General features: G+C 61.8%; 2 protein-coding genes across 6 annotated transcripts; one reads left to right on the top strand and one right to left on the bottom strand.

Moving 5' to 3' along the window:
* Positions 1-505: 505 nt before the first annotated feature.
* Positions 506-9,745, bottom strand: P2RX6 (purinergic receptor P2X 6). 4 transcript variants are annotated; one of them, XM_015101754.3, is made up of 12 exons: positions 9,530-9,745; positions 8,751-8,901; positions 6,513-6,584; positions 4,150-4,225; positions 3,897-3,990; positions 3,743-3,823; positions 3,518-3,659; positions 3,326-3,435; positions 2,150-2,243; positions 1,959-2,024; positions 1,775-1,852; positions 506-1,695 (listed from the first exon to the last, which is right to left on the bottom strand). In XM_015101754.3, the coding sequence occupies exons 1-12, from the start codon at positions 9,661-9,663 to the stop codon at positions 1,612-1,614; spliced, it is 1,182 nt and encodes a 393-aa protein (XP_014957240.2). In that variant the 5' UTR covers positions 9,664-9,745; the 3' UTR covers positions 506-1,611. The 4 variants fall into 4 exon arrangements, with proteins under 4 accessions (XP_014957240.2, XP_027812695.1, XP_027812694.1 ...); XM_027956894.2 differs by having other exon boundaries at positions 3,326-3,351; XM_027956893.2 differs by lacking the exon at positions 3,743-3,823.
* Positions 9,746-10,433: 688 nt separating this feature from the next.
* LRRC74B (leucine rich repeat containing 74B) lies at positions 10,434-22,254 on the top strand. 2 transcript variants are annotated; one of them, XM_027956889.3, is made up of 9 exons: positions 10,434-10,645; positions 11,178-11,320; positions 11,701-11,833; positions 12,591-12,797; positions 15,841-15,950; positions 16,975-17,090; positions 18,158-18,236; positions 20,907-21,002; positions 21,755-22,254. In XM_027956889.3, the coding sequence occupies exons 1-9, from the start codon at positions 10,507-10,509 to the stop codon at positions 21,890-21,892; spliced, it is 1,161 nt and encodes a 386-aa protein (XP_027812690.2). In that variant the 5' UTR covers positions 10,434-10,506; the 3' UTR covers positions 21,893-22,254. The 2 variants fall into 2 exon arrangements, with proteins under 2 accessions (XP_027812690.2, XP_042090141.1); XM_042234207.2 differs by having other exon boundaries at positions 11,175-11,320.
* Positions 22,255-22,848: the final 594 nt, after the last annotated feature.

The raw sequence follows: 22,848 nt of genomic DNA, 5'->3' as shown, positions 1-22,848 counted from the left end.
CTGAGGACACTCAGGGCAGTGCCCTCTGCCCCTCCGAGGGTGCCACAACCCCCAACGCGCCAGCACAGAGGAGCAGAGTCAGGCTCCCCTCCCCTGGGGGGCGGGCCCAGCACAGACGCCCGGGCCCCAGGGAGGCCGCCTAGAAGGGCAGCGGAGTTCCGGGGTGCCCTTGTCTCCCTGGGTCCCGGAGAGCGTGGCGTGTGCCTGAGGCCCCCCTGGGGAGGCAGAGGCACGCCCACACGAGCACATGCACCTCCAGACACACACCCATGGGCTCAGCACCTGCAGACTGAGGCCCCAGGCCTCCAGGCTCAGACCCTGGTGCCTCCCCGGGCTGGGAGCCCGAGAGCCTGAATCCTTCCCAAGTGCCCTCCAGCTCTCCTCCCACCCCTGGTCCTTGGGAAGGGCCCAGGCCCAGCCGCATGGCCGCCGGTCTCCCGGGCAATGCTGTGCCCCTGCAGATACCACCAGCCCCGTCCCTGCCTGTAAGGAGCACGCGGGAAACTGTGGCTTTGGCAGGCTTTACTCCCCGACCTTGCAGCCATCCATCAGTGTTGTCTGGGCCCACACCCCTCGCCCGAGCCCTGAGGGCCCCCCGCCCCCTCGGACACTGCTCTAGGGATCAAGAGGCAGCTTGGGCCCAGCCTGAGCCCGGCGCTTCCCTCCACAGCTGGCCCGCGTCATTGCCCTGGCCACGGCCAGCATGCCTGGTCTCTGGGCCCCATGAGAAAGAGCCCCAGGCCTCCCACGTGAGCACCCCCAAAACTCTGCCATGAGGAGTCCAGCAGGTGGGACCCAGACCCAGGCCCTGTGACGACCGCATACCAGACCCTGGCCAGCCTGCCGTGGCCTCTAGGACTTGTCTGGGACATTCCTTCCAGCCTCGGGGCTCTGCTCCCGAAAGGCAGGACCTCCAGAGAGCCGCTGCTGCAGGCTGGCCCTGGGGGTGACCTTGGGCGGTGGCGAATTCCCCTCCCACCAGCCGTCCCCACCCACACGGCTCCAGGGGGCGGGCTGGGTGTTTCCAGGGGCTCTGCCCGCCGCCGGAGCAGCTCGTCCTTGGTCTTCTGTCGGTCTCAGCATCCCCAGAGCCTGAGAGCTGCCACGGGGAAGGGCTGGGCCGTCTGCCCGCCCCAGTCTGAATTCCAGGAGTGGATCCCAGCAGCAGAGACACTCTGCCTTAGACCCCGAGGCTCCGGGATGGGGCCTCGGGATGGGGGTGCTGACCGAGGAGAAGGCTGGGGTCTGTGCAGCCAGAGGAGGGGCTGTGCGGGCCAGTGGTGAGGGGGCCACGCTGGGCACCCTGGTGAAGAGCTGCGAGACGGTTTTCCACACACAGATGCAGCTGGAGCCCCGGGACAGCACCCTGACACGCCCTGCTACAGGTCCCCGCACAGGCGGCTCTGGGGCGCTCCCTGCCCCAGGAGGAATCGTCCTCACACCCCATCCTAGTCCTGGGGGCTCCATCCACGGGGGGTGTCCCAAGGCGAGGTCCCTGCCTTCCCAGCCCCGACCCCCACCAGCAGGGAGCAGGCCATCTAGCGGGTCCACAGCCTCCGTGTCCAGCTCCCGGTAGCGACCGTGGCCGTCAGGACAGGCGCTGGGCCCTCTCTAAGGCCCCTGGACGGCCGGGCGCGGGGGTGTGGGTGCCGGCTCTGTCTGCTCGGGCTGGGCGGTCCTCTTTGGAGCCTTTGCCTATGGGTGATGGCAGCAGGTTGGGGCTCGGGCTGAAGCCCCGGACAGGCGGCGCCCAGGCCCCGCGGGCGCAGCGTACCTCCTCATACTTGGTCCTCCAGTAGAAGTGCGCTTCTCCGTCCACGTACAGCAGCAGCAGGTCACAGAGGAAGGTGATCTGGGGACGGCAGGGCTAAGCTGTGCCCAGACCCACCCCCCAGGCCTGCCCTGACCAGACCCGACATCAGGCTGGGCGCATGCTTGCCCACGCTCTCCGCACTCACCACACCCAGCCAGGCTGCTCCTGTGCCCAGAGAGATAAGCGTGGGGATGAGCCCGAATTTCCCTGCCTGAGAGACGGGGTGAGCCCTGAGCCATGACCGTCCCTGCCCCCCGGCTCCCCACCAACCCTGCCCGCCTACCCACCCAGTGGTGTGGCCGTCACCCCCTGCCCCCACCAACCCTGCCTACCTACCCGCCCTGTGACCAGGATGTCGAAACGGATCCCATAGAGCTTGAGCAGGCTGCGGGCCTCCACGCCCGGGCTCTCCCACCAATGTGTGGCTGTCCTGGGGGCAGGAGAGAGGCTGGTGGCCTATTCCGCCCGCTCACAGCCTCCATCCCCCTCACCTGCTGACCCCCCAACCCCCCAGCCCCATCCAGCGTTCCGGGAGGCTGCTGAGGACACGGGGGCAAAGCAAGCTGGGTCCCACCCCTCAGGAGCTCCCTGCCTCCCCAGGGAACAGGGCAGAAGGGGCCCTAGACAGACACCAGCAGCGGGGGAGCTGGGCGCAGGCCCAGGGCCGTGGGGTCCAGAGGGGGGACCGCACTCTCCCCTGGAAGCAGGGAAGGCTCTGCAGGGGCCCTCAGGTTGGCTTTGCAGAGGCCATGAAACAGTTCTGCACAAAGCAGCCGGGGTGGGGGGGGGGGGTGTCAGTACAGCCAGGCCAGGCAAGGCCTAGGTAGCTGTTAAGGCCGTCGCCTCCAGGCCTGGGGGCTATGTGAGCATGTGTTCGTGCTCGTGTGTGCTCATACATGTGAGCATGTACACGTGTGTGCATGTGCTCTGTGCACGAGCATGTACATGTGTGTGCGTGTGTACTCGCGTGTGAGCACGTGCTCACGTGTGCTCGTACATGTGAGCATGTACATGTGTGTGCTTGTGTGTGCTCTGCGCGTGCATGTACGTGTGTGCTCGTGCGTGTGAACATGTGTGTGTACACATGTGATGAGGTGACATGAGGCGGCAGGACAGGGTCCCAGGGGGCTCTGCTCGGGAGACTCAGACATGACAATAAGTGCAGTTCGAGCTGCCTGGCCACACCTTGGATTCGAAAATAAAAAAGATTTTGGACTATTATTGACACAGTTCAGGAAACTCAAGCCATTAGATTCTTTTTCTCAAAGGTGACATGGGTGTTCACGGTACTAGTCTTTGAACTCTTCTATAGGCTTTGGAACTTTTAAAAATAAAACCTACAGGAAAAAGTAAAATAAGAAGGCGCCTGTGTGGTGGAGGGAATGCTGGAGGCAGGACTGGGGAGCGGGTGCAGAGTGGGGGCTGGACGGCGCCTGTGCTGGGGGCCCCCGCCCCCCGCAGCGGGCCTCCGGGGCTCTGGGGGCCGGCCGGGCGGGGGCTGTGGGGCCGTACCTGAAGTTGTAGCTCCGCTCCTGCAGCTGAAAGGAGTACTGGGGCTGGCAGTCCGCGCCCCTGCTGTCCAGGTCGCAGTCCCAGCGGACGTGGACACCCACGGCCCCGCCCTGCATACAGTGCGCACTGGCCCAGCGGCTCTCGGGGCCTCCCCGGCCGCCAGGAGCCCCGCCCACCCCACCGGGGACCCACCAGCAGCGCCAGATCCTCAAAGACCCCTCCGGCTGCAGCCACGAGGTCCCCAATGCGGAACACGGGGCAGGCGGGGCTGGAGCGGGGGTCATAACGGCAGAGCTTGAAGTAGGTGGGGTCCTGGGTGTCCAGGGCGTTGGACCTGAGGGGCAGGAGGGGGTCAGGCCAGGCAGGGGGCAGGAGGGTCTTCGGTCTGCTGTCCCCCACCTCCAAACCCCTGCTTACCTGGAGAAGTTAAACTTGCTGAAGGTGACGGTGTTTTTGATGAACAGGGTGAAGTTCTCAGCCTGGAGAAGCAGGGGCTTCCTGCCGGGTAGAGGGGGGATGTGAGAGGCAGGCTCCGTGGTCGGGGGGCGGGCGTGGGGCCTGGGGGGCTTACACGGGCGCAGCACCGCTCTCCACTGGACACCAGCCCCGGATTTCGCAGGTCCTGTGGGTCGCATTGAACACCACGCACTGGCCCGTCTTTATGCCTTGGAAACACGGGACAAACCCCAGGCCCTCGAATCTCCATGGGGCCTGGGCAGGGGTTGGGGGAGGGAGGCTGAAAGGAAGGAGAGACGCAGACCACCCAGGGTCCCCTGGGCCGGAGCCCCCAGCCTGGGGAGGCCCTGCAAGGTGGGCCCACTTACCATGACTGTGCGTCCCCGTCTCCCCCTCGGGACAGTCCTGGTCGGCCCAGCAGTTGGCCAGCGGGATGGACGGGTGCTGGGGGCAGAGAGCAGACCGCCAAGGGCCTGGAGGGGCCTCCCTCGGGGACCCTGCCCCGCAGGGCAGGGGGACATGCCCCTTCCTGCCTTAGCCCCTTGGGAGTCTGAGTCTGGGGATACCGGAGAGCTGGAGGCTGCAGGTAATCACGCAGGTGGCAGCCCCAGTGGGAGATGGGTGCAGGCAGAGTTGCAAGGCTGAGGAAGACTCCTGACCCGCTCCTCCTGGGGGGGCGGGAGTGATGTGGCCAGACCCAGCGGCTCTGGTCCAGTTCAGAGGACGGAACAGGGGAGGTGGCGCGCGGTGGGAGGGTGAAGGCATGCCGGGTGGGGCACTGGGCGGTGACTGAGGGCGAGCCCCGTGGGAGGGCCTGAGAGCACACAGGCTCACCGCATCCCTGCCTGTTCTCCTGTGAGGCTGGGCCGTGGCTGCCTGTACGAGGGGCCCAAGTTTTGGGGGTCAGCCAGCGGGGAAGAGGGTGAGCTTTCCGGGGCTCCAGGCCCCAGAGGGAGGCACAGCCTCACAGATGCAGGTTTGCGGATGTGTCCTGGCTGGTGCTGGACACCGTTGCCCAGGCATCCAGCTCAGGGCAGCGTGGGGAACACTGGTGGTCGGAGGGCAGTGTGGGGCCACCTGCCCGGCCTCGAGGTCCCCACCTTTGTCCCACGTCTGTCCCTCCTCTCCACCTGGCTGGGCCACCGTGGGCACCCCCCAGGCCCTGTCCTCCTCCATCCGGCTTCCCGAATGGCCCCTCTCGAGGCACCGGAGATGGAACGCCCCTCCTCTGAGCCCCCTGCACCGCCGTGCTCCTGTGATCAAGACCAGCTTCTCCACAGAGCTCTTGGGATACCCCCCCAATCCAGTCCAAATGGAGGCTCCAGCCCCACTGAGCAGCAGGTGACTCCTGAGATGCCTCACCCCACACGGGGGGCCTTTACCCACGCAGCCCCCTCTGCCTGCACAGCCTGAAGACCCTCCTTGAGCCTGGGGTCCAGGGGGAAGCCCTGCCCGAGCCCCCGGAGACTCCCAGCTGCAGCCTCTGCGCCACCCCAGGACCTGCCTTGGTGGCTGGCTGTCTGCCCCAGAGCCTTGGTGTGTGTGGGTGGGCTCTGCAGCCCCCGGGGGAGGCTCTGCGGGTTTCTGAAGGCTGTTGCACTGCTGGGAGGGCCAGCCCACCAGGACCCCCGGAGGAGCGGCTCTGAGGAAGGCGGCCGGTCAGATCTGATGCGTTACGGCACGGCCCCCGCCGTTTCATGGGAAGAGCCAGAAGCTGGGACATGGAGCAAAGAGGAATCCCGTGGATTCCAGAAAAGACAGAACCACAGCCCCAGCAAAACTTCAGGGCTGTCCACACACTGAACCAAGACTAGACGTCCGCGAGAGTTTGCAAAGGGAAGGGCATCGTGTGTTTGCCAAGGGAAGATGGGGCCCACCGGGCACACGGGACGCCCCAGCAGCAGCAGTGGGGCCACCGAGCAGTACTCAGGGGCAGCTGACTGCACCCTTTCTCTCCAGCCAGTGAGTGAGTACATTTTAGCCTTGATGAAAGGAAAAGGGCATCACAGAGGTAAGCTTCCAAGGCGGTGTCCTGGGTCAGGACTCTTTAAGCAAAACCCACAGCCTGGAAACTGAACCCTTAAAAATGGTTAAGACGGTAATTTTGTTTTGAGCTGTTTTATTTTTTTAATATAAATTTATTTATTTTAATTGGAGGCTAATTACTGTACAATATTGTATTGGTTTTGCCACATATCAGCATGAATCTGCCGCGGTGTTCACATGTTCCCCATTCTGAACCCCCCTCCCAAGATGGTAATTTTGATGTTACGTGTATGTTATCACAATTTGAAAAAAATCGGATTAAAAATCCACAGCTGGAGAGAAGGGTCAGTGGGCTCAGTGACAGAGGTCCACCCTGGGATGCCCTCAGGTGAGGAGGAAAGGTGCGGTTTCTAGGGACGGTGAGATTTTCTGGATGGCGGGGACCACAGCTGCAGGGCAAAGTACGCTGAGATAGTGAGCGGCCCTGAGCTCGGCCTGGGCAGCAGTGTGCTGTTTGCAGACAGGAACGGAAGCTGCTCCCGGGACACATTAATAGAAGCTGTGTCTAGAAAAGGGAGGTGATCTTCCAGCTTGCCTCTGGCTGTCGGAGTCCACCTGAGTTCTGTGCCTTGTTCTGGGTGTTACCTGGACAACCTCCAGAGTGCCCAGAGGCAGGACCAGGATGTGGAAGGGCCCAGACACTTCTGGAACTAGGGACCCATGGGAAGCCCTCGGGCAGTCTTACCTCTGGGCACCTGCCCTGGACTTGTCCTGGCGTCACAAGGAAGTTGGTCACCAAGAAGAACACGTTCTCGCCCTGGAAGAGAAGTGTCAGGCTGGGTCTCTGCTCCCCGCCCCCCACCAGGAGAGGCCAGCAGCTGGCAGCTTGGCTCGTTCAGGGAGGGGCCCTGGCTCCGTCAAGCCACCAGCCCTGAGCCCCAGGAAAACACCCCTCCAGTGTGGCAAGGGTCAGAGACAGGAGCTCAGTGGGGCTTGCAACCCTTCCTGAGCCCATGTCTGCCTCCCACATTCACTTAGTCGCTCAGGCAGGATTTTCCAAGAGCCCCCTGATTCCAGACACTGCAGATCCAGGTTAGAGGCGAGGTGGATCCCTCACTGCAGACAGGGCCAGGGGCCAGGGGGCCAGAAGGGAGCTCTGTGGGGGTCGACGATGCCTGGTGCCTGCATGTGGCACACGCAAGCTCAGCAGGCTCCTGGGGTGCGCACGCCCAGGAAGTGGCATCAGGGGTGTCGGCGGTCAGGATCCAGAGGGGCCTGGTGGGGACATCCCTGCTGGTCCAGTGGAGAAGAATCTGCCTTGCAGTGCAGGGGACTCAGGTTCGATCCCTGGTCCAGGAACTAAGAAAGATTCCCACACGCTGCAGAGCAGCTGAGCTCACATGCTGCCCACTAGAGGGTCCGTGCACCACAGCGAAAGGTCCCGCAGGACGCGACTGAGGCCCGACATGGCGAGATTAATTAATAAAGGGAACTTAGAGGGGCTTGGTGGACCCCCACGAGAAGGAAGCTTCTGAGGGTGGCAGGTGGGGGCTGGGAGAGCCAGCCCGGCTGCTGCATGGGGGCCCAGCGGAAGGCCTCCGTCAGCCCGACCCAGGGATGACGTGGGCGGCCGTGAGAGCTGTTAGGAAGTGGAATGAACCAGAGGGAGGGGCAGGGAGGTGTCCAGTGGGCCCAACATGGACACTGAGGGATGTCACTGGAGGACGATAGGCCATGCGGAGGGCGGGAGGTGATTTCCCGTCGGATGAGGTGGGCCTGCCCCCGGGAGGCAGCTGTGCTCAGGGTGGGGGTCACCAGGGTTAGAATCTGGGCGTCAGCAGGACGGGAGGAGACTGAGGCAGCGGACAATCTGGGTGACGGGAGGAGGGGCAGGAGACACAGCGTGGGAGGGGGCAGGGGAGGAGTGCCCCCACGGCCCTCCCAGCCCACCCTGCAGCGCACGCGTTGAGCTCCGAGACACTCCTCCCCTTTCCAGATGCAGACTTTTTGTTTTTTTCTTTTCCATTATGTTCTTTTAATTGTTCTTTAACTTGCAGCCCATGGGATCTTCACTGCGGTGTGGGAATCTACAGTCGCGGCAGGCAGGACCTAGCTCTCCAACCAGGGATGACACCTGGGTCCCTGCTTCGGGACGGCGGAGTCTTAACCCCCAGACCACCAGGGAGGCCCCTCCGCTGTGGTTCAGTGGAGGGTGCTGAGTATAGTTTTCTGTGCTACGGGGCAGACCCTTATCGCTCACCCACTCTGTAATAGTTCACCTCTACTGATCCCAAACTGCCCCCCCTCCCTCCCTCCCTCGCCAGCACCCCCCCCAGCCTGGCAGCCACGAATCTGGGGTCTACAGCTGTGAGTCCGTGTCGTAGATGTGTGGATTCGTGTCACACTCCCGATTCCACATGTAAGTGATATGGCTTGTCTTTGTCTGATCGTCTCTGCGTCCACCCGTGTAGCTGCAGATGGCATTATTTCATCCTTTTTCTGGCTGAGCAGCATCCCCCTGTGGGCTTCCCGGGCGGCACTAGCCGTAAAGAACCCGTCTGCCAGTGTAGGAGATATAAGAGACAAGGGTTTGATCCCTGGGTCGGGACGATCCCCTGGAAGAGGAAATGGCAACCCACTGCAGTGTTCTTGCCTAGAGAATCCCATGGACAGAGGAGCCCGGGGGGCTACAGTCCATGGGGCCGCACAGAGCGGGACACGACGGAGCATCCGAGCGTGCACAGGCGGCATTCGGCCATGCCCAGCGCGTCATCTCTACCAGCCCCGGATGCAGGCTTGCTGAACGCATCTCCCCGGCCTGGCTTCCTGACCGTCTTCTCCGCTGGAAGGCCACGGCTCCCTGAGGCCCCGCCCTGAGCACGGCCCTGGGCCAGAGCTGGCACCCCGTTCCCCCTACACACACTCACAGTTGGGGGGGGGTGTCAGAGGGGCCAGCACCCAGCAGCGGCGCCGGGTCACCCACCTGTGGTGGCTTCACGAAGTCAGCCACGTCCCACAGCCGGTTCCCCAGCTCCTCGATCCGGGTCACGGAGACCCCCTTGAGCTTGGTGATGACAGAGATCTGGGGGTCCAGGTCCTGCTCCTGGTAGCCTTTTTTGGTGAGGAGGGCCCACCTGGGGGCGACGGACAGGCAGTGTGGTGCATCCCCGGGCCACGTCTCCCCCACACCCTCCTGACTCCCAGCCCGGGGCTCAGGGGCCCTGCCTTCTCTCCACCTGGTCTCCCGCACCAAACCCCTTGCCCAGGCCAGAGCTCTGGCCATGGGTCAGAGGGCCAGGGCCCTTGCCGGGCACCTGTGAGCTTGGGGACGCCCGCCATCACCTCCTTCACCAGCCAACAGCCTCCCCGGCCCTGTCTAGATCCGCTTTCTCCTCAAAGACGCCCCCAACCCAGCTTGAACGAGTGGTCTCTACCGGGGTCCTTAGTGCTCCAGCTCTCACGAGTGTCAGGGACCACCTCCTGCCTGGCCAAGGGCCCCCGGTGCGGGGAGGGGGCCCATCCTGCTGGGCGCTGGAGTCCAGCACGGGGCTGGGAGAAGGCCCAGGGAAGGATGCAGGGAGGCACCTGAGCACAGGACCTGCTCTGACACTCCCCCAGCCTCTAGACAGACGGAGAGCCTTCCTTCTCCCCACCTCCTGCCCTGCACGCTGACCACCAGCCCAGACCCTGAAGACTCAGCCCCTCGCCCCTCGGCCCAGCCGTGACCCCTCCGGCCAGCACACCCAGAAGCTGTTCTCTTACCCCACCACGTAGACCACGACCCCCAGCTGCAGCAGCCTCTGCAGGGCGCCCACCCGCCAGTTCCGGGTCATCACATACTTCTCCGTTTTGTAATCCAGAAGCCCCCAGCCCACCCTGGCGCCTGGGGAGCCCATGTTCCCAGCTCCTGCTGGCGGCCAGGCTGCGTGAGTCAGCACAGCAGCTGCAGCCACAGCTGAACAGGGAGCTGAAGCAGGTGCCAAGCAGGGCCAAGCCAGCAGCTATTAAAGGGACACTCAGGCAGGACTCAGCCTCCACCTCCCAGCCCCTGGGCTCAGGCCCAGCCTCCCCGCTGCTCAGGGCCTCCCATCCACCGCAGACTCCGCCAGCTGGGCCGTGGGCACTAAGGGAGGCGCGGTCTCCGGCCCGTGCCCTCTAACCCGTCACCTCCGAGAGATGGCAGGTGGGACGGGCACGGCCTGGGCCAGCTGGAGCCCAGACATCAAGGAAAGCCTCGGGAAGGGAGCTGTCCTGTGCAGACCTGAAGCTCGACAAGCAGCGCTGCGGAGGGCAGTCCTCGGAGGAGGGAGAAGCACCGGGGACTGCCAGCGGGCGAGTGAGCGCTGGACCCACAGGGTGGGAGTGGGATCCTGGCGGCAGAAAGCAGTCAGCCGAGCCCTGCCGGGCCCTGCCGGGTCCCCCAGCCCCCTGTGCGACGCCCCCGAGAAGCTGCCCCTTTCCCAGGCTCCCGATGAGGAGGCAAGCCCGCCGCAAGCCGATCAGTCCTGGCTGCGAGCGGGCCAAGGGCAGCGCGCGCTCTTGGCGGCATCCGCAGCAACCAACAACTTGGGGTCACCTGGGCAACCGCTGCCGGGGAGGCGTCCCTATTGGCTGCAGCGGACAAGCGCCCCATCAGATTGGCCAATGCGCTGGAGGGCCCGCCCCCATCCCCGGGCCGCGCTCGGCGGCAGTCCCTCGCACCCCCGCTCTGTGGCCGCGACTGCAGAGTGGGCGTAACCATGGAGGGTCCCCTCCAGGAGCCTGGGGAGAAGGAAGGCCAGGAGGAAGGGGCAGCGGCGGCCTCTGGGCGTCCTGCTGGGGTCCCGGAGGCCAAGAAGTGTTCGGACGCGGATTCGGACTCCGACCAGGAGACAGAAGGTGCCTACTGGCAGGGGGTGGGGGGCAGGCTGGGGCCGTGTAGGCAGGGGACCCCGGCCGGCAGGAGCGCACCCCTCCGTGGGGTGGGGGGCGGCTCTCGCCCTGTGCTTTCCCCACCATGCTCCTGGCGGCATCAGTCCCATCCTTAGAACAGGCTTCCAGAATGAGGCTAAGAGGCAAACCCCCCCCACCACCACCACCACCAAACAGTGTAAGAAAGGCTGTCTCACCCTGGCCATCAGAAAAAGACTAAAGGAAAGGAAGTAGGGGACTTAGAATTGCATCAGTTTCCTCCCCCGTAAGAGGTCCCCACAACCCTGTGGTCTGCAATCTGTGGTCTGCAATCCGGTGGAAGAGACAGTATGCACAGCAGGGTCCCGGGGGTGGGCGGGGAGGGGAGGCCCAGGCCCAGCTACACAAGCGGCGGGACCGTGATCCCCGCCAGCACAGGAGGAAACGTCTCCAGAGGGGAGAACAGGCTGGACAGTGGGGCTGGCCGGGAGGGAGCCACGTGAACCCCGCCTCCCAGCAGGCGCCCACAAGCCTGGCGAGCTGGGCAAGGACACCCTCTACCTGAGGTCCTGCCGGGCCCACAGCGTCGTGCCCGCCTCCTGCTTTCTGCGCCAAGGGAGCGCCCCAGAGCTCAGCCTGCGGCACCGAGGCCTGGGGCCCCAGGTACCCCAGGAGGGACCCTCGGGCAGGCTTGGAGGGCGAGGACCTGGGAGGCAGCAGCCTGGGGAGGGGTCCCTTCCTGAGCCCACCCCACCACACTCCCCTAGCCCTGCTCGGGGTCCCAGGCATCTCCCAGCCCCAACACTGAGTGGCAGGTGGGATCAGGGCTATGACAGAGTTCGGTACAAGGACTGTGGGGCCTGCAGGGCACCCCTGATTTGTTGGGTCAATCTCCTGGGGAGACCGAGAGTGGGAAGCCGGCATCCCTGGGCCTGTGGGAATGAACCGAGTGGGCTGAGCCCCGCAGGCAGAGCCCAGGGAGTGCCCCGCCGTGTCTGCAGCCCCGGGAAGGACCAGGCCCCTCAGGTCCCTCTCTGTCCCAGGGGGCCCGGGCTCTGGCCCGAGCACTGACCTCCAATCCCTACATCAAGCGGCTGGACCTTCGGGACAACGGACTCTGCAGGGCCGGCGCAGAGGCCCTAGCGGGCGCTCTGAGGAGAAACTGCAGCACCTGTGGTAGGTTCTGAGCCTGGGGTGCGGCTGGGCTCCCCACACGGGGCCTTCTCACCCCGCTCCCAGCTGCTGCTGCTGCTTGGGGGCGGCTTCATCACAGGGAGGGTGGGGTGGGGCACCCGGAGTTGTGGGGCCTCTTCCACTGTCTTCGGCTGGCCAGCACCCTGGGTATATGGTGGCCTCCCAGCGCCTTGATGCAGAGAGGCAGGGGGCAGACGGGCAGGGACCGGGCCGGGCGAGAGGAGAGGGGCTGGATCCAGACGCCGCCTCTGCCACGGAAGGGCAGGGAGACCCTGGGCAAGGAGGCAGCCTTGCTGAGCCTCACTTTTCAACACTCAGCCCTTGGAAACGTGGGGACATACACTCAGCAGAGCGTCTGCTCACGTAAGCCCTCCGTGCGCGGCCACCTGGGCGTCACTGCCAGTCCTCGGAAACGTGGCAGTGGGGCTTCCTCAGGCGGGCCACATGGCTGCCAGGCGTGAGTCACCCACTGAGGGGCTGGGTTCGTCTACATTACAGCCCCGCAGAGTAGGTGGCATTAGCCCCCAGACAAAGCTTGTGGACACGTGGCCTGGGGACGGGGCTCTGGGGAGCTGCTTGGGGCCGCAGGGGACCCAGCCAATGGGGTCAGACTCACCACCCACCCCGGGACAGTCCGGCCACTAAGTCCCCCATGCTGGGACAGGCTGCGCAGCTGTGGGGGACAGAATGGGCAGGGCCTGCTCTGGAGCCCGTCCCTGAGGAGTGGTGCTGCCCCCAGATGTGGACCTGTCGGAGAACCACCTGGGAACGGAGGGAGCCCGGGCCATCTGTGCCGCCCTGGCGGTGAGCCCGGCTGTGCAGAGGGTGCAGCTGGCGGGGAACGGCCTGGAAGAGCAGGCAGCCCAGTGCCTGGCTGAGCTCCTGCTGGCCCACACGGGCCTGAAATCCCTGGACCTGAGCTACAACCAGCTGAATGACCAAGCAGGTATACCATCCGGCTGCCGGCCTGGGTCACCACAGCGGCGCTCCTGATTGTCTTCCTGGGGCAGGCTGGGCGGAGGTGGGCAGGACCACTCCAAGCATCCGTGCCCGCTCCTGTCCCTGCACCCCCACCCCTGGACTCTCAGCCCGTTCCCCAGACATCTCTCTGCCCAGCACTGCCTGTGGGCCCTGATGGCCACTAGGGATCCAACCAAGAACTCAACAAAGCCCTTGTCCTCCCGGAGGGCTTCCCAGATGGTAAGGACCTGCTTGCCGACGCAGGAGGTGCAGGAGACTCGGGTTCAGTCCTTGGGTCAGGGAGATCCCCTGGAGGAGGGCACGGCAATCCACTCCAGTGTTCTTGGCTGGAGAATCCCATGGACAGAGGAGCCTGGTGGGCTATAGTCCATGGGGTCACAGAGAGTCAAACACGACTGAAGCAAATTAGCAAGCATGCCCTCACTGGACACGTGGTAACAGGATTACCCTCCATAATTATTGGTGCTGCGAAAGGAAGAAGCAGGGCAGGATTCTGGAGAAGAGCGGACTCCCCCCACTACTTTAGAGAGGTGACGTTTCAGCTGCAGCGTGCAAGAGGGAGAAAGTCAGTCATGGCAAGACCAGAGGGAGAGCATTTCAAGCAGAGGCACCAGGGTGGCTGGGCTAGTGAGCCAGGAGAGAGGGGCCCGGCGTGGGATGGGGTGGCGGAGGGGCCGCAGGGCCCCCATCAAGGCCGGACGTGAGGACGTTGCTCCAAGCACTGTGGGAGACGTCAGTGGGACGCCCCTGCCTCAGCACCTTCTCCCCAGGGCCTCTGCACGGGCTGGCCGCCCTGCCAGGAGCACACACTTCCACCCGCCTGTCCTCAACCACCCAGTCGATTCTGAGAATCACCGGGGGGCCTTCCCTGAAGCTCCAGCGGCTAACACTCTGCTTTCCCAATGCAGGGGGCCTGGGTTCAATCCTTGGTCAGGGAACTGGATCGTATATGTTTCAACTAAGACCTGGTGCAGCCAAACAGAGTTTTTAAAAACATTTTTTTAAAATTAAAAAAAAAAATCCCCTGGGACCCTAGGTTAGGAATACAGATTCCGTGGCCTGGGATCTGCTGGGCCTCTGAATCCTCTTGGGGGGCACTGTAACAGCTGCCCCAGGAGATTCGCCTGATCCAGAAAGTTCAGGAATCACTGATCTGCCCGCTGAGCCTGAGTGAACGGCGCTGGCCTCGCTGTGGGAGAATCAGTCCTAGAGTTCAACTGCAAGACAGACAGTCTGCCTTCTAAGAAAACTGCTGTGGGAACAGGCAAATTACAAGAGAAGCTATTTCAGGCTTTCAGCAAAGTAAGTCTAGGTGTCGCTCTGGGTCAGCACCAGACAGTCAGTGAGGTTGGAGGGGCTTGGGACTCGAGGCCCTTTGAAGGCTGCACGGCGCGTGGGGGTCTGTGGGTGGGCCCGCCTCCCCGAGGGACCTCAGCCTCCCCACCTGACCCGAGGCCAGGGTAGCACCGACCTCATGTCGTGGCTGCGCGGGTCGTGAAGGACACGCACCGGGAACACACCCGGCTGGTTCACAGCTGTAGGTCCCGCTCACCCTCCCGCTCACCCTCCCGCTGCTCAGCAGAGAAGGGGCCTCCTGCCAAAGCGGGCGCCACTGCCGCTCGCCTCTCCCACCCAGCCCTGGACGTGTCTGAGACCCCGTGGCTGTCAGACTTGGTGCCGGATGCGGGGTGGGGGATCCGGATCTCAGGGAGGCACCGGGAGTCCTCGCGGGCTTGCAGGGAGCTCTCCAAGGTGCTGCCGCGTCTGCGGACCCGGCCGCCGAGCCTTCTGCTCTGTGCCGGGTGCGGGACTATGGAGAGGGGCCAGGCAGGGCGGTCTAAACTCAGAGCCCAGAAGGATGGACACAAGAGCAGACAAGGGGTCCGAGGTGGCCAGGCCCGGCCTGGCCGAGTAAGCAAGGCTTCCCGGGTGGGAATGAGGCGCTGTTCCCCAGGTAAAGAAGGGCGTCAGCAGTTGCACACGGGGATGGGGGGGGGGTGCGGAGCAGGGGCAGCCGGAGCTGAGAACCAGGAGTAGGTCAGACCCACTGAGCCTGGACTCGGCAGAGAGGGTGGGCAGGGCTTCTGCCCATCTTGCATGTGAAATAGTTCTCGGGTTTTTTACCCACCCAGCCCTGCTCTTTCCTTTCATTTTTCCCCCTCTTTTGACGATTTACTTACTTACTTATTTGGAGAAGGGCATGGCAACCCACTCCAGCATTCTTGCCTGGAGAATCCCATGGGCAGAGGAGCCTGGTGGGCTGCAGTCCATGGGGTTGCAGAGAGTCGGACGTGGCTGAGCGACTTTCACTTCGCTCCTTATTTGGCTGCACTGGCTCACAGCCATGGCACGCAGGCCCTTCAGCTGCAGCATGGGGGATCCAGCTCCCTGGCCAGGGGTCCGACCTGGGCCCCCTGCCTTGGGAGCTCGGGAGCCTCAGCCACCGCACCACCGGGGAAGTCCTCTCCTTTTCTGCATCACTGCCTCCTCTCTACCGCAGCCACGCTGACCTTGTCACCTCCTGGGTAGACGGCGGCACAAGGCACCCAACGGGTCCCCTGACCTCAGGTTCCCGCCCCCACCCACCATAACCTTGTCTCTCCTTAAAGCATCCCTCTAGTGCCCATCATTTCTACGTCCCCTCACAGCCTCACCTGGGGGGGCCCAGCACCAGGCCTGTGTGTGTTTCCACGAGCCCCGGGCTCCCTGTCCCCTCTTCTCCCCGCCACATTCGGTCTCCACGGGTGCATGGGGTATCCTTTCATCTTCAAGGCTCTCTCTGCTTTCCTGACCCCACTCCAAGGCAGGGTTAGCCCCCACTCTGTCCCCAAGCCTCCCTGTTTGTGGTTGGAGAGCTCACACCCCAGAAATGCCTTGAGGGCAGGGCAGGCCCATGAGGGGTTGGATGCCCTGAGGCTCGTGCACAGCGGAGGCCCACAGTGGGCACCACTATCAGTTCTTGAAGGAATGATCAGAGTGAATAAAAGTCTGTCGTGGCGTTTCTGAAGGGGAGACGCTTGGACCAGCCCTGGCAGAAAACACAGGACTCACGGAGCTCAACGTGAGCTGGAATCACCTGCGAGGCCTTGGAGCTGCAGCCTTTGCCAGAGGACTGGAGGTACGAGGCCCTGCCTAGCAAGCCCCTCTGGCCTCCTTCTGGGGTGGGTCTCCCAGGCCCCCATCTCTTGCAGCTCTTCAGAAATGAGCCTTAGGCACTTCCCTGGCTGTCCAGTGGTTAGGACTATGTGCTTTCACTTCAGAGGGCACAGGTTCAATTCCTGGCTGGGGAACTAAGATCCCACATGCCTCATGGTACAGTCAAAAAAAGAGAAAAAAAAGAAAAAGAAGGAAGGAGGCTTGGCTCTTCCCAACAGCGCTCAGAGGATGCTTCTCCAGGTGGCTTCAGTTTCCCTGGCTCTATTTAATGACGACAGTTTGGCCTCCCTGCACCGACTCTCAGGGCGCTGAGGGAGGAGTGCACAGCTGGAGACGCACGCCTCCAGAGACGCCACGGACGTTCGGGTGGGGGCGTGCACCGTGTGGTCCAGTGACGCGCACTCACCGCTGGGCAGATGCTTGCCTGAGACAATGGCCCTGGGCCCCGGGCCCCCTGCACACCCTCTCACAGGCTCTGCCTGCCCCCTGGCCCCAACCCCTGGGGAATGGGGGGCACAGGGCCCCGTGTGCCCCTGGGGGCAGCTGCCTCTGCGGGATCCTCCTTGGGGAATGGCAGGGTGGCCTTGCCCTCCACGACGCGCAGTGTCGAGGCTGACCGGGGTCCCGCCCCACAAGCTGGGCACCCACGGGCTCCCCACTTCTCCCCATAACAGTCCTCCAGGCACATTTCACCCAACAGTCCTTCACTGGCGTCCTCCTTGAGCCCTGGGATGCTCTGTGCCTTGGGGTCCCTGCCCGAGAGGGGTCCCCGTCACTGTCTCTGCGCCCTGTGGCCCCAGGGCAGACCGCTCACTCTGAGGCTCACTCACGTCCATGCCCACCCTCTAGGGCTCTCCCCTGCAACCTCTGTGGTCTTCTGCTTCCGGTCCACACTCTGCTCCTCAGCTCTCCTGGACTTGGGGGCGGGGGCCTGGCTTCCTCCACTGACACGTGTGGTCCTATGGGGTTGCTCCTTTGTGTCCCAGGCAAACATCTTCCTGAGGGTCCTGGACATCTCGTACAATGGCTGTGGGGATTCTGGAGCCTCCGCGGTGGGGGAGGCGCTCAAGACCAACAACGTGCTGGAGGAGCTCTACATGAGGTGACAGCAGGGCCCCCTCCGCACCTCCAGGCCCCCTGCCACCCGGGGACCGGGCTCCTCCTGCTGCTCATCCTCAGGGCTGGAAGCTGCCACAGGCCCAGGGCACGCCGCCCTGTCCCTCTCACTCAAGTTCACCCTTGCCACGTGAAAGTGTTCGTCGCTCAGTCGTGTCCGACTCTTTGTGACCCCATGGACTGTAGCCATGGGATTCTCCAGGCCAGAATACTGGAGTGGGTTGCCATGCCCTCCTCCAGGGGATCTTCCCAGGACTGAACCTGGGTCTCCTGCATTGCAGGCCGATTCTTTACCCTCTGAGCCACTAGGGAAGCCCGTCCTTTGTCGCTGGGGACTCGTAATTCCTACTGCATGGCTGGTGGATGGGAGGTGCAAACACGTAAACCTCTCCAGCAGAGCCGGTGCGGGCGGGGGCGCTCCACGTGCGTGCACCTCCCTTTCAGGAGGGGTTTGTGCCCTGTCCAGCACGTGGCTGCTGGGGGCCTGCCACGGCTGGGCTGCGCCTCCAAGCCCAGGCAGGGTCCCAGACCTCCTGGGAAAACCAGAGGGAAGGGAGGAGGTGGAGGTCAGACAGGTCATGGGCTGTCCGCCATTGGCACAGGCATCTGCTCCATCCTAACCATTTTCCCCTCCTGGTGGGGGAGAGCTGGGGTCTGAGAAGATAGAGGGAAGTGGGGCTGGCCTGGAGACAAAGCAGCCAAGAGCGGGGAGGGGGCCTGGAGCAGGTGGGGAGGGAGCTGGCGGCTGTCGCTCGGACAGAGGCAGGGTGCAGGACGCGTGGGAGCACGTGCTGAGCGCTGAGGGCCGGGAGCAGCAGCTGGTCTCCACTGGGGGTGGAGGTGGGGGGAACAACCCTCTAGGCACGTCTGCTGGACCCTGAACATGGAAGACTCCACTGAAGCGTCTACACACTGACCTGCCCAGGGCCCCCGGGGAGTGCTTGGAGGCTGGACCTGGGGGTTGCACCAGCAGCTCCAGCTGCAGCCCTGGGGCAATGTGGCTCTGCACAGCTGCCTGCACGGCAGCGCAAGTCACATGTCTTTCTGTTTCAGCAACAACCGCATCTCTGTGGCGGGAGCCCTGAGCCTGGGCCTGGGCCTGCGAGTCAACCAGACACTGAGGATTCTTGCTGTGAGTGCCAGCCTGATGGGGGAGGCCCCGGCACAGACTGCCTGTGCCTGTCCACACAGCCCCCTCCCTGCCGCATCTCACCCTGGTGCCTGTGGGCATACGGGGGAGGGGGTGCCCGGCTACCTCCTGCAACCTCGTCATCCACTCACCCATCTCTGGCCTGGCCCACAAATTCCTTCGGACTCCCCCCAGGCCCACCAGGCTTCCCCTCACCTCCCCATGGCCTTGCTGGAACCCAGGGGCCACGCAGGTGTTCCGTCTCCCGTGGGGAGGATGTAGCCGGCCACTGAGAGCAGAAGGCAGTGAAGGGAGGCCGGAGCAGGCCCTCCAGGACCTCTCGGCCAGCTGCGTGTGCCCCGAGGACAGTGCCAGCAGGTCTGGGGACCTCAGCCCTGCCTGGCCCTCAGGGAGCACAGGAGCCCCCAGCAGCACCCACTTCCCCAGCCCGAGGCTCACTCTTGCCCCCAAGCAGAACCCAGACCTCTGTCTAAGCTCTGAGTCTCCATTTCTAGCCTGCCTGATGGTCCCCTAGATGAGAACAGGCGCACGGGATTCTGGGAGTCAAACCTGACCTCGCCGTCCCCCCAAAGGGCTGCCTCTAGGTGGGGGGCTCCTTTGCATCTTGTCAGCTGGGGCCCAGTGCTGACCCCCCTCGTCCCACACCTTCCTTCCGGGGAGGGGGATGGGCTGCCCGCTGCTCCTCCTCCCTGTCGGCCATCAGGTCATCCTCCTAAACAGGAAACGGCCCCGGCTTTAAATCTCTCTGGAAAACGCCAAGCTTAGTCATCTGCTCATTCACAGCACATGGGCGCTGCGCTCCGCCAGCCCCACACTCCTCCCCACCTTGAGGCCCTTCACTCAGGCCCAGTTCAGTTCAGGCTCTCAGTCGTGTCCGACTCTTTGTGACCCCGTGGATTGCAGCACACCAGGCCTCCCTGTCCATCACCAACTCCCAGAGCTTGCTCAAACTCATGTCCACTGAGTCAGCGATATACCATCCAGCCATCTCATCCTCTGTCGTCCCCTTCTCCTCCTGCCTTCGATCTTTCCCAGCATCAGGGTTTTTTCCAATGACTCAGTTCTTTGCATCAGGTGGGCAAAGTACTGAGGTTTCAGCTTCAGCATCAGTCCTTCCAGTGAACACCCAGGACGGATCTCCTTTAGGATGGACTGCTTGGATCTCCTTGCAGTCCAAGGGACTCTCAAGAGTCTTCTCCAACACCATAGTTCAAAAGCATCACTTCTTTGGCTCTCAGCTTTCTTTATAGTCCAACTCTCACATCCATACATGACCACTGGAAAAACCATAGCTTTGACTAGACGGACCTTTGCTGGAAAAGTAATGTCTCTGCTTTTTAATATGCTGTCTAGGTTGGTCATAGCTTTCCTTCCAAGGAGCAAGCTCTTTTAATTTCAGGACTGCAGTCACCATCTGCAGTGATTTTGGAGCCCAAGAAAAGAAAGTCTGACACTGTTTCCACTGTTTCCCCATCTATTTCCCATGAAGTGATGGGACCAGATGCCGCAATCTTCGTTTCTTGAATGTTGAGTTTTAAGCCACCTTTTCCACTCTCCTCTTTCACCTTCATCAAGAGGATCTTCAGTTCCTCTTCACTTTCTGCCATAAGGGTGGTGTCATCTGCATATCTGAGGTTATTGATACTTCTCCCGGCAATCTTGATTCCAGCTTATGCTTCATCCAGTCCAGCATTTCTCATGATATACTCTGCATATAAGTTAAATAAGCAGGGTGACAGTATACAGCCTTGATGTACTTCTTTCCCAATTTGGAACCAGTCTGCCGCCAAACAAGGAGGGAACACAGCCCCGCCCCATCAACAGAAACTTGGATTGAAGATTTACTGAGCATGGCCTCACCCATCAGAACAAAAGAGTTTCCCCCACAGTCAGTCTCTCCCATCAGGAAGCTTCCATAAGCCTCTTATCCTTCTCCATCAGAGGGCAGACAGACGGAAAACCACAATCACAGAGAACTAACCAAACTGATCACACGGACCACAGCCTGGTCTAACTCAGTGAAGCCATGAGCCGTGCCGTGTAGGGCCACCCAAGACGGGCGGGCATGGTAGAGAGTTCTGACAAGACGTGGTCCACTGGAGAAGGGAATGGCAAACCACTTCAGTCTTCTCGCCTTGAGAGCCCCATGAACAGCATGAAAAGACTCTCAGCCCAAGCTGCTTGCAGTTTCCCAGCCATGAGGTAAAACCTCTCAACCCTGCTTTGCTCCTGTGGCTCTTCTTGTTGAAATGCCCAGCGCAACCCACCTGGCCTGGAAAGCTCAGCTTGGGTGTTTTGTCCCATCCACCCCCCACTTTCCATGGAGCGTTGGTGCAGGGGTCTCTGAGCACTCTCCACACTGCCTTGTTCTGTTTGCTCCCCTCTCCTCCCTGCGACAGTGAGCTTTTAAGGGTAGGGTATGTCTTGTGTGTCTGACTCCTGACACAGAATGGGCACAGGGTGGGCGTGCAGCCAGTGTCCACTCCCGTCCACTATTCCTGGTTCCAGCACCACCAAAGGCATCATGTCACAGGGAGGAGCCTTTTGAGCTGAGATAGTGAGGCTGCCCAGAGCCACATCCACAAAGATGGGGGATCCCTCCTGCTGCCCTGGGCTCGGCGTCCCTCACTGAGGGACTTGTGTGCTTCTCAGGTGTCCAGGAATCCCATGAGAAGTGAAGGCTGCTGTAGTGTGCTCAAGTCTGTCCAGGCTAATCCACAGTCCGCACTGGAGCTTCTGGACTTTTCTGTGAGTTTCTCATAAACCTTGTCTCTGACCCTCCCAATAGCCCTGCGAGATATGACTTTCTCCATTTTAGAAAGAAGTGTGGATTGGAGAGAGTGCCTGGCTCAGGTATACGGTGTGGGCATATCCGAGCTCCAACCTGGCCACTGTGACTCCGCTCCTGCCCCTGTGTGGGGTGTCATGGTGGTCTCACCTCGGACCCCTGCCTGGGTTCTTCATTGGCAGAGAGAGAACAGGTGGCTTAGACGCCCATGCTCACTGATGTTTGGATTCGCAGGTTCAGCTCTTGCAAGGCAGCCCCTCCTCCCAGCCGGTAGTGCCTGCGAGTTGATCCCAGTGCTGGAGATGCACATGGGGGGCTGCACGAGAGGTGATAACCATTTCACTCCACTTTGCCTTTAAAAAGTTCTTTATCGGCAGCGTGGAGTCTTAGCCACTGGACCACCAGGGAAGTTCCGGTTTTGCCTTTTAATGTAGCAAAAATGTCACTCTTTTCTAAGGCAGTTAAACACAAATGAGAGAATCCCCAAATACAAATAACGAAGAGTCTAGTTACAAATCACTGCTCATTCTCCCTCTGATTTATTTCAACCCAGGCTTGAGTCAAAGCCTGTTCAGAGATGTGTTTACAGTTTCAATTGTTCAAACGCGGGACAAACTGATGCCCTATGAGGCTTTTTGAGACCTTGTGTGTGTAAAATGGTCAAGTTCTCAGAAATTGATAACATCCTGCCTGGTGATGGGTTTCTCCTCAGGATATCCAAGTGAACAGAGAGTTTGATGACCTCGCCAGTTCAGTGAAGGTCATTCTTCCAGGGCTTTGCATAAAGACGGGTGCGCGCAGAGTGGAGTACAAAAAAGAACTGCTGGCCGTCTTCACACCATCTGAGTGACTATGTTGTGTGACTTTCTTCTCTCCCATGGGCCACTTCAACTTCAAGGTGCCTTTCAACATATGAGTGCACTGAGGCCCCATGTCAACCAGGTGGAAGGCTACAGAGCTGGCCTTCATGGTGACTGAGGCTTCAGTGTTAACCAGGGTCTTCCGTCATTCTCATTCGGGTCCCAGATTTGTACTCCTAGAGAAATGAAAGCATGCCCACACAACAGCGTGAGCCTCCATGCTCATGACAGCATTATCCGTGCCGGCCACCAAATGCAAATGCCCACCAACTGATGAGCGGACAAGTAGAACGCAGTGTGCTTATACAGTGGAATATTACTTGGCAATAAAAAAGGATGGAATTTGGCATGACGGCAATGTTCTAAGACTGCTGATAGTAACGGTTTCACAATTTCAGTAACGTACTAAAAGCATCTGAATCGCGTGCCTTAAGTAGATGAGCTGTACCGAATGCGAACTGTGTCTTACACAGTCGCTTAGGAAAAAGAGGAGTGGAGTAACGGCACAGGTGACATGATGAACCACTGCCCTGAGGGAAAGCAGCCGATCACACAAGACCACTTACTGCGCCACTTTACTGGGGGACCTGCCCAGCATGTACGTTATATCTCAGAAAACCGCTGCTGCTGCTGCTGAGTCGCCTCAGTCGTGTCCGACTCTGTGCGACCCCCTAGACGGCAGCCCACCAGGCTCCCCCGTCCCCGGGATTCTCCAGGCAAGAACACGGGAGTGGGTTGCCATTTCCTCCTCCAATGCATGAAAGTGAAAAGTGAAAGTGAAGTCGCTGAGTCGTGTCCGACTCTGTGCGACCCCACAGACGGCAGCCCACCAGGCTCCTCGGTCCCTGGGATTTTCCAGGCAACAGTGCTGGAGTGGGCTGCCATCGCCTTCGCCGCCGCTTCCCTGTAGGGCCTGCAAATAAGCAAGCCAGTCATTGCACCAAGC

The sequence above is a fragment of the Ovis aries genome, chromosome 17, assembly GCF_016772045.2.
Source record: "Ovis aries strain OAR_USU_Benz2616 breed Rambouillet chromosome 17, ARS-UI_Ramb_v3.0, whole genome shotgun sequence".
Lineage (NCBI taxonomy): Eukaryota > Metazoa > Chordata > Mammalia > Artiodactyla > Bovidae > Ovis > Ovis aries.
This window is presented reverse-complemented; position numbering and strand designations above follow the sequence as displayed.